At 35.3% G+C, this 11074-nt stretch overlaps 1 protein-coding gene across 1 annotated transcript; it reads right to left on the reverse strand.

Annotated features, from left to right (window-relative positions):
- Window positions 1–706: 706 nt before the first annotated feature.
- On the reverse strand, window positions 707–9558 carry Cipc (Clock interacting protein circadian). Its single transcript, XM_028302446.1, has 2 exons — window positions 9412–9558; window positions 707–3234 (listed from the first exon to the last, which is right to left on the reverse strand). Exons 1-2 carry the CDS (start codon window positions 9443–9445, stop codon window positions 2846–2848), a joined length of 423 nt encoding a protein of 140 aa, XP_028158247.1. The 5' UTR covers window positions 9446–9558; the 3' UTR covers window positions 707–2845.
- Between the last annotated feature and the right edge of the window lie 1516 nt (window positions 9559–11074).

Raw genomic sequence — 11074 nt, forward strand, 5'->3', positions numbered from 1 at the left:
ACTTATATACTATATAAAGTTGCCGAATTTTACTGTGCTAAGGAAAAGATGTCTGCGAAAAGAGCCTTGTAAAATCTGTCGCTTCCTCATGTTTTTAACTTACCTACTTAAAGCCACTAGAAAATGTAGGTACAGACGACGGCATATCAAACTATAGTTTTTTTTTGCAAAATAGCACCTAAGTATTGCAAATAATGACGCCTCAGTATGTAGACTTTATTTATGTGCCTTCTGTACCTACCTACCTATTGCTAGTGTAGATTCAATTTTGAGAATTTGCCTAAAATATTTTAGTAATAGGTAAAAGTCGAAGCCGCAAATGCAAATTGCACTATTTTCAATTACGTAACTATGCGAAACAAAAAAAATGCGTTAGGTTACTTCAAACAATTTGAAAAACCCTGACTAAAGTCTAATCTTTCAGAAAAAAGTCTGGAAAAAGTTTGCGATGTGATATTGAGTGATTGAGTAAATGATAAGTTTAGTTTGTGTCCTATGTTTGTAATGTAGGTACCTACTTACATAAGTGTGTAACGATTTTAAATTCCCATTATGTGGGGTGGTTACATCTATCTAGTATATATTTATTGCAGAATAATTATGTTTTATAGCATAAAAACTAAATCTAAGCCAAATGTAATGCTTTATTCACGAAAAGAAAATATCATAAATAGAGGCAGGTATCGGGTTTAATAAAACGTACATGTAGGTAGTATTCAAGACAGACTAGTTTATTTTTCAAAAAGTCTTACAGCTAAAAACCACAAGAAAAAACTTAGTTATAAAGCGTTGGTACAATAAGCTTAGTATACACCGGGAGCATTGTGCATAGAAACAACATCGAAGTCTTTTAGATTTAATACTTAACAAGATCACACTTATTAATATTTATTATTTCGCCAATTCATCACACTCCCAGAAACAATCAGACATACATTTCCAAATAATTATTTTGAATAAATATAGTTTTGTTACTCGTAAGTCGTACGTAACTCAAAGTAACGTACCTACTCAAGCACTGCGCAAAAAGTATGTTGTATTGAGGAGAGAAAAAAATTATATTCTTTCATGCCCATACCTACAAAATTGAAGTTTATGAAATTTGAAACTTTCAAATTAAATGTAGAGATTATACCAAAAGTGATACTCATACGTACAAGCAAAGTACTTATTTTGTGATTTATAAAACAACACAACTACTCAATACGTTAAAAATGAACACAGTGATTGGTAGATCTGTGCTTAATTCCACAAATACGTGTTACTTAGATTAAATGCAATTTTCATATCGGACTGAATCTATGATTTTCAAGAAAGTATTTGTTTTATTACTAAAATTTTCATCGGCGGGTCTAAAGGTTAATCTAATTTATTCAACACGAATCATAACAGTTAACATTTTTAATTCCTTTTTTGCTAAAGTACGAAATCAAATACTTTCCTCAATTTCATACCTACTTTATGAAATAAAAATTACTTATTAATATAAAGTTCTAAAATCACTGTCATTTTATACGTTTCAAAAACGATTCTCAAAGTTGAAACACATTATGAAAGTTTCGAGACATGATCGCGAGAGTGAATTGTTGAAAATTTGACAATGCGTGAAAAACTAAAACTTTGTTTTCAAATATTTTTCGAAAACTGGGAGGAGAATCTTCAAATGGAAAATTATTAAATAATTCCACTGATTGTGTCACCATCCTAATCACGTTTTGAAACATATCTTTAACAATTTTGAACTTTTAGTTCGTAAAATGGCACGACTTGTCTAAAGTCAATCTAATGTTTTTAAACGTAACATACTTTTAATGCGTCTTCTATCTTTGAACCAAATTAAAACTTTCGTACAAAAAAACTATAACTAAAGATACTTATTTTACTTTAATAATAAGAGAGTATTATAATCCTTTCGAATAAGTCTTCGTACCATGATTTTAACCTTAATGGCAGTGAATGAAAATATTTAAGTTAAAAAATATTGTAATACTATGTTTTTGAATGTCAAACCATGATACCTAAAAGAGTGTAACTGAATTCAATTTTAAATAATATAAGGATACTAACAATATTATTTAAAAATTGACCAAATATACGTCAAATACACGGCTAACCATTCATTAATCATATCAAACAATTATGTGGTACGAAGATACGTAACTTAACTAAGCAGCCTCTTACAATACAACCTCATAATGCTTACTTATAAACAACACGTAACCCTACAATAGCCACAACTTTTTCATTTAAGACACTGCATTTAATTATTGCTGGATAGGGTTACCTAATCAAATGTTTTCTACGCCTACAAGGGCCGTGTTTATAAACGACATTATTCCGGGACATTCTAAAAGGCTTACACGGTGCGATTACAACAATAAATACTTCATACGTAACTAATGCCCGAACAGTTAACGCTCAAAGTTAATTCTCTGTCTTCTCTGTCTTTGAGACAGCAGCACAACCATATTAATAAGAAATCTACGGTCAAATTGAGGTATTTTTCAAGAACAGGCGATGACAGAAACTTAACTTTAAGATCGTAATTCAGCAGTCAGACAGTCGAGATCTTTGTCACTGTTGTCATATGTACTTTGGTTCCCGTTTACACTGGGAACTGACATATCACTAGGACTTACAATAGCACAACATACGAGCCGAAATACTGGCAGAGATAAGTCAAAACTGAGCAATGGACATACAGTTCTCAAAAAAAGTGCCGCCATGGAACGCAACTGAATCCAAACCAGGCACCTTAAAGGAATGTCGCAAATCATAAAAAGACAACATAGATATTACAAATACAGATGTGACCGAAACTCACATGAGAAAAAAGGGAAATAATTTACAGATCTTTTTCTGTCTTCAGTTTGACGTCATACGGTGCGGACTTGTTGGTGCGGACTTGCAGCAGTAGTCGCTGCGGTAGTCCGTACACTCGGACGTACTCGGCGTAGCGGCGTCTGTTTTCTGGGTTTTTCATGATGCTGGTGACGAACTCGGAGGTTTGTTGTTGGAGTTCGATGATTCTTTGTTGGATGAGGCGGTTCTTGTGGACGAGAGCGACTGTTTTCCAGGCTAGGTCGTAGATGACCTGGTTTTGGGTGGCGGGGTCGACCGGTGGTGCGGGGTCGGCGCCTTGGTTAGAGTCATCGCTATCAGGGGGTGTTAGAGGCAGGTTGTGGCGACGGCGGTGGCTGCGCCTTTGCTCGCGCAGACGGTTCAGATCCGCCCCTGTTGACAAAAGAAAGAGTCTTTTAGACACTTGTACTATAATTATCGGTGGATTAACTAAGGTAGTATCTTATTATTAAAGTAACTTATTTATAATTCGCATCTGCTTATTCTTCCTCTCTTCTTAGTTTGCAGAACAAGTGTTAAGCCGAAATAATTTCAGTGTTTAATAAAATAATGTTACATGAAATTAAATTGTACAATAATATTGCTATTATTAAATTTATAGTTGTTACGCAATTACAATAGATAGTACCTATGTAGATACCAAATATCTCTAAATTTTTTGTATAGTTACAATTGTTTGTGCAATTGTTCTCGAAGATAATTAAAATTTGACTTAAAGCAATATTTACTGCTTTAAGGTTAAAGGTGCAATATTAATAATTTAAATACTTATTCGTATTTTAAAAGTCATTTACAAACAAAAAGCAAAGTTAATAAATAAGGTATAATTTTTTGTAACTGCCGAAATGGCATTTAAGTCTAAAGACATCCGAAGTATTTACTTTCAGTAAAATCCTTGCTTATTTTCTGTAGTTAAGTAAAAAATAAAAAGGGTTACATTGCCAATACAGTTACTAATAAGTAGTAGATAAAGTGATAAAACTGTTTATTATTTCTGTTGATAACTTTTTATTTTTAAGACTGTGTAAAAAAATAAATGGTATTATTATTGTTCATTATAAAAATCTGATTTTCCTGTTCACCAGTTGTGATAACGAGGTGAATAAACTCAGCAATATGTGACTATGTACTGTATTACAGGACACGTCATTGTTTGTTCAGACAGACAGTAAATATAATTTTAATTACATACTATTCAGACAAAAATTCATAAAAAATCTTTCATTACATTAAGTTTTCGAGACCAGCATTATTAAAATTACTGATTAACATAGAGTTCCAGACATACATCATTCGCTTTGCAGTGAAACGAGTCAAAAGTTTTGCTCTTATTCAAAATAAACCCCTGCATGATGCAATATTCCCCCCTTCTCACCCCCACTCATCGCTCAGCAGACAACTACCCACTCACACCACTCTCGATTCACCCTTTTCAACCGACTTCAAAAAGGAGGAGGTTCTCAATTCGACCCGTATGTTTTTTTTTTCATCACTCCCGTTGCAGATCGGAGCTCATAACTCAATATTCTATTATAACTGGCTGGTTCGTTCCAAACTAGTTTTAAAAATGGAACTGTCATTTCGCGAATGTTTTTTAATCTTAATTGTTACTGAATTTGTTTCTAAACTGCCAGCTATAAAACAATAATTAAAACTAAATAGACTTGCCAAAACAAACATTATTAATATGACGTCAGAATAAGGTCAGGTTTCGTGTAATTCTGTATTGTAATTGTGCATTATCGCCCGCCCAAACTCGCCAACTATGTAAATACAAGTACGTTAAGGCCACGTGATCACTGCAAACTGCACATAAATGCAACAATAAACGTATTGTTACGCGTACTGAGTACTCAATATGCCTATAAGCGTTTGTATTACGTATTTTACGGTGGTGTAACAGAAATAATCACGATATTGGCGTCAAAAAGCTATGAAGCTGGCATAAAATAAAACTAGATCGTTAAAAACTTTAAAAGTAAATCGTTCCAATTTCAAAGTTTGAATCTGTGTTCTTTTGTTCCATTCATCCAGTTTTCGACAGTCGGTTGCGATGCATTGTTCGCTACGGCTACGAACTACGGCGCGTGACGGTTGCTGCTACGTCGAGTGTCATGGCCACGTGACTTCCTGACATGCAGGGCTTTTTGCACTAGTTTTTAGGAAAACGTAAGTAAAAGATTGCTTCGGCTACGAAAAAGCATTTTTATAACGTTATTAATTAATTCTTCTAAACTAGTTGGCTAATGCAATTCTTCAATCGCCAATTATCTACGATTAAAAAATAAGTAGGTAATACTAATTCAGCTAAGTCGTTCGTATTTAATAATAGCTGCTTACAACAGCATCGTTTAAAACCAATAAAAGATAATATTATCATTTAAAGACGTCTGTACTTGGAAACTTTCCTAAATGTAGATCACCTAGCAATTGTCTAACCTCACGGCATACCTACCTTGGGCGCTATCTCTTAATTTGTGAAAATTTTGGCAAATGCTTTCGCTGACGTTGTTATGACGTCACACAAAAGGTGTAAATGCGACTATAAAAGTAAGAGCCAGACAACAAACAACGCGTGTACCAGCCACGTGCCCTGAAATGCACCCATAATTCAGAAAATATGAATTTAAAAACCCGATGTTTCTTTCATAAAACGAATCTGTATTATCATAAATGATTAAAGATAGAATTCGAAGGCATAAAAGGCCGATTATGGTATCGATCGATAGCAATCCACTCGATTTGGTTTGTACCGGTACCACAGCCGGTACTAAAAAAATTATCAGTTAAATCTGATGGCCACGTGCGTCTGTCGAATTGATAAAAATTTAGGTGACGGAACACAAAGATTTAAAAAACATGTCGGTTTTACACAGTTTTTAACTTTTTAAGCTAGTGAATCTTAAAGGTAGAGTCTCATTTTGACTATTTTCAGGATTAGCAACTATCAACTAATGATTTACTATTCACCTGTAAAACTATTTCTATCTTTGTTCCCCTTATCGAGATGCGTCGATGTCCGAGAGCGACAAATAACGTCCGAAATACAAAATCATATGCACGCCCATGATGTAATGGCACCTATAGCTCAAAATAAACCTGTACAGGAGCTGGAAGCTTCACCCCATCCTTCATTAATGGCATTTAATCAATACACGCACACATACGCCGTTTGTGCACAGCCTGCCCCCAAGCTCTACATATAGTCCGCGATAACCGGCAATTTTAGTAACAAATAAAACCAAAATATATCATTGACACCGGCCCCCCATGTAGTGATTTGAGTAAACTTAACTTTAATTTAAAAGTGATAAGTAACTATATTGAGACTGTTAACTGACTGATTGAGCTTTTATCATACTATCTTTTTCGTGGCTTAGAACTAAAAACTCTACTAAGCTTTTCTCTGGGTCTCAAGTGAATTACCAATAATTTAAAAACCGGTTTAGTCCTTTAAGTGCCAAAGACTAACAAAAATCCATTTAAATTCCATGCATGTTGACATAAAGAAATGAATATTTAGTTATTAGTTATGTAAGCAAGTACTGAAACAGGAAGGACTATATTTCATAAATTGTCCGACTCCACTGGCGCGAGAGATACCCGGACAGACAGAAACCCGCTCGTGGCCCATACACGTGACCGGGCGATGCAACGTGCAATGCAAAGCTTTCTACGAAATACGAGGAGGATATTCCCTTTGTGTTTATACAGTACGTGTACACATCACATTATACAGCATCACATTTTTGTAGCAAGATCACCCTTATCACAAGTACATAATGTCCAATGGTGTTAACTTGATGCTTTGTTACAAATATGATACTTGATTCCGTTGAGGCGATTCCGTTTTGTTACTCCGAAAGTTTTGTTACCGCGTCGCTGTCGCTTAACTTTAATAAATTTTTTATTGTTATACAGAATAACTTAGTAGACTACTGAAAGCTCGTGGAAGGCAACGTGATAATAAAAATAGATCGGTTTGTTTGTGATTTCGTAACGTGTTACAGATTAACATAATCAATCATGGACAGAGACATATTAAACGGATGTTTGTTAATTTTTCAGCAAACATTTATTATGTTAGTAACAAAATTTTGTTTATCTTTAACGTACTTAAATAACTATCTTGATTCAATGAATGGACTTTATTACTATTTATTTAATATTTTATTACCAGTTTTATCAATTTGATGAGGATTACTTTCATAATAATTTTATTTATTATGGTTTGTTTGTATTGTTAAGTTGACAACATAGTAGTTATATGTAATAAAATTACTCATTGTTTTACATCCTTTAAGTTATTTTTAATGACCATAAGTTATCAATTACTGTCAAATCTGAATCATTGTTGATACATAATTAAGATCAAAATACTGTATGTTAAAGATGAAAGGGATGTCCATATTATGGACCAACCCTTTCATTATACATCATGTGACTAACGTATGTGATAGTGTTAACAGGGGGAAGAGAGCCAAATTGGAGATATCTAGGTAACTGCATAACTGTAGATTAAAAATCAATACGTGACTGAAGCACGACAGTTTTACTGATTGTAAATGATGATCACAACTCATACCAAATTGATTGTTTCAATTTGACAACATCAAGGATTAATGCCTACTCATTTCAGGACGTAATCGTTATTGCTCTTAAGTCACGTGTACACCTAAATCTACGTATGATTCGGTGTCTCAGTTATCGTTGCCGTTGGCAGGATGCAGGTGCAATTTAAGCTTTATGATTGATTTATTATGGACTTATTTGGCTTGCGTAATTTTGCTCGGCTGTAACACAAACGCATCATTGTGCTGGGAAAATGGATAGGTAATAGTAACGGTTTTCCTCTAGCAGAGACCACGTGAGATGCTATGACGTAAAGTTGCGGGTGAACGAACTCGGAGCGCGATGCGAAAATTCGAATCGGCCGGGGCCAGACGGTTCAGTAGTTGTTTTTTGTTTTAAATCGACAGTGTTTTGTTTTAAAGATGATGTACTTCACGCGACTGGTGAAAATGAAAGGATTTAACACGTCCACAACAACAAAAAAGGTTTCTCTTTACATAAACAATTGTTTATAAGTGTACTTTACTGTTGTTTTGATTATTTTTTATCATTACTAAAGTGTTTTTATGTGTAGGCGTTTCTTATCGAGTGATACCATAACGACGTCTACGACGCACTTTCGTACCTCCCAAGCGATTGTTGTAAACATTTGTAATCTCAGCAAATTCTCACAGTTACAGATAAATCTGTGAGGTGGGAAATGAGTGCATTCTAAATTGCGAAAGCAAAATGTCTTTGTTAGTTATATTTTTAGAAATCTGCACACGAGAATAATTGCGATTGCGATTTCTTTACGTTGTTATGAATAATCCAAATGGACCATAGAAGTGAAAAAGCTTCTAAAAAGCTTGGCTCTACATACAGCTCGAGGGAAAATACGTCTCTTTGTCATTTTTATCGATATAGGCACCTATTCCTATTTTTTCAACCAATTGGTTTTTATTATGGGAATGGATCTAAAAAGCATCTTTCTAACTCCAGATTGTTGTTATCACCAACCAAACTATGTTACATAAATCATAATCAACGGCTAACTCCAAAACAACTCTACTTCCCGCCAATTTTCCTTCCAGAACTGCTATTGACCTATTTAGAGGCCGATGGCGACCACTTTAGATTCAGCAGATGGTAATGGGGGGCTGTCACGACTGCATTAGCCATAGCAGTGTCAAGTTAAGGTAGGTAGAAACATATTTGCGTCTGCTTTGAGGAAGGAAATTTGATCACTTTTCCCGAAAGCGGTTAATTAAAATTGCTAAATGCTAATTAGCGTAAATATTAACCTACATTTTTCAATATTAAATTAAAAAAAAAATTATAACTGAATGTTTGCCGTTCCCAAATTGTATTACCCAAAACATTAAAAAAAACTTCTAAAAATACTTCTAATGCATTTTATATTTCAAAATATTTTTTTAAGAAAGATTATGTAAATGTAATTTATTAAAACTTTAGACAAAACAAAGTTGACGCACAACGAATAATTTTTGTTTTGATTTTGATAAAACTGGTTATTTATTTATAGTGATATTGTATTTTAATTAATTTTCATATCAAAATAGTTCTGAAGTTACACGATAAGTAGGTCATGAATTCATGATAGTACCTACGTCAGAGTTAGGGACATATCATATACCTAAACGGAAAATTAAGCTGAGCTTTATGATGCAACTACTAAAAAAAACCGAAATTTCCGAAATCAAAACAAAAAGAGAAATAAAGTACCCAACATCTGAAAAACACAAAAACAAAATAACGAAGCTCTGCGCATGTAACCTAACAATCAAAGATAAAATCAGAACTTGAAAATTTGAAAAGAGCATGAAATTCCACACAATAAATTACCATAAATATCGCTGCACTGTTACTAATTCGTCGGCGTCCATTTGTCGTAGGTCAGTGTTCAGTGCTCTCCATCACAAATCACGGATTATTACACAGATTATTACTAGAGAAAGATAAATGAATCATAAATACCTCTCTTTATTTTTCTGGTTCTTTTTTCACACATCTTAACGGCACACAGTTTGGCGATTAACAAGCACTGGTAAGCAAAGAAGACGAACGCGAGGTGCGTGCGTCTTGGTTGTGTTCCGAACGTGGAGTGGTTTGTTTGAAAATCGAATGTGCAGACAGGCCGCACGGCGCGGCGGGGTCTTGCCTCGCTGCTGGGAAGCGAGACGGAAGCTGGTATTGCTGATACGCTTTTCATTTTCCCCTATTTTGTTTCCATTTTCATTTGATACGCCGTAACTTTCCTAGTTCTGATTCAGAAAGCTCATTCTTATAGGAATCCTTTCGCCCAAGGCTATGAATAACTAACAAAGGTAAGCGATGACCTTCAGAATTCCATAAAACTTAAGCAAGTAATGTAGGTGGGAATCACTATAATAGTTACATATTTCATAGTTTTAATATTTACCCCTCATAAAAGACTTCAACGCACTAGTAGACTAGGTCTATGAAATCTTAACAGATATTTAAACATACATAATAACCAACTTCTATTTTAAGGAAAGAAAATCCCTGTAAGAAAAGAAAAAGACACAGTAAAACTTCCTGAAAACTAAATTTTCCCCATTTCCAGGCAGAATTTTCCCATTTCCGCGCGGCAACTCCACCGCGCGGGCGAGTTCGGCTCACCGCGCATGGGCCAACACGTGCTGTCGCGGGCATTCGGGCCGCTATCTGTCGCACGTGGAGTCGGGAATCAGTTAATGGAGTCGTTAATGTAATCGCTTTTCACCGCCCCTCTAAAGTCATAACAGACTTGCGCCCGTATTCACAAACAATGAGGTCTTACAGTGCGCGTGGACGCACAAGTTGACACAAGAACGCTAACTGCGAAACTATTCAGGGATCAACACCGTATCGCCTTTCGCGAGCTGTCATCGCCTTTCGCGAGCTGTCATCTCCTTTCGCGAGCTGTCATCGCCTTTCGCGCGCTGTCAAAGGCGAGGCGAGGCGTTTACGTTACGATGCGGATAACGCCCATATTACCAACAATACTATGAGGTCTCGCTGTGCGCGTGGACGCACAGGGTTACGAACCAATGACAGAGCTCTATTCAACGCTGTGCGTTCGATTTACTGCTTCACTTAAGCAAGCATCGTTATTGAATACGGGCGTTATCAACTTGAAAAGGGATCGTCTTTCGCGAGCTGTCATCGCCTTTCGCGCGCTGTCAAACACGAGGCAAGGCGTTTACGTTACGGTGCGGATAAGTGTGCGTTGCAGTATGGAGTTTCATACAAAGAATATTGACCGCCTCGAGTTGATGCGGTTACGATCCCTTTCCGGGTTGATAAATGTGCGACGACCTTTAGTGGTTAATGTGGTTCAGGCGCTGTTTGGAATGAATGGGCTGTTAATTGATTTTAGGGCATGTAAAGGTACAAGTAATTGTTTAATACAGTCACGTTGTGTGACATACTTGTATTTAAGGTATAGTTTACACTTCCGTGCTAAAATTTTGATACGCAATTTGTGTTGTGTGTAAAATATTATTTGTTGAATGGAATTAAGTTTATATTTTTTTAGTAAATCATTTAATTACCTAATGCAATGTCTTAGTGATTACTTATAATTATGTATTTAAAATTTGAGGTAAAGTAATAGTTTTTTGATTATTCGGACGTT

This window comes from Ostrinia furnacalis, unplaced genomic scaffold (genome assembly GCF_004193835.3).
Source record: "Ostrinia furnacalis isolate ACB-3 unplaced genomic scaffold, ASM419383v2 OfSCF1126, whole genome shotgun sequence".
NCBI classification, from domain to species: domain Eukaryota; kingdom Metazoa; phylum Arthropoda; class Insecta; order Lepidoptera; family Crambidae; genus Ostrinia; species Ostrinia furnacalis.

Coding starts and splice junctions, on each gene's coding strand:
- Cipc (XM_028302446.1), bottom strand. CDS start 9,445: ATGTGTGAAAAAAGAACCAGAAAAATAAAGAGAG. Junction 3,235..9,411: donor AACCAGAAAAATAAAGAGAG/GTATTTATGATT, acceptor TTTTGTCAACAG/GGGCGGATCTGAACCGTCTG.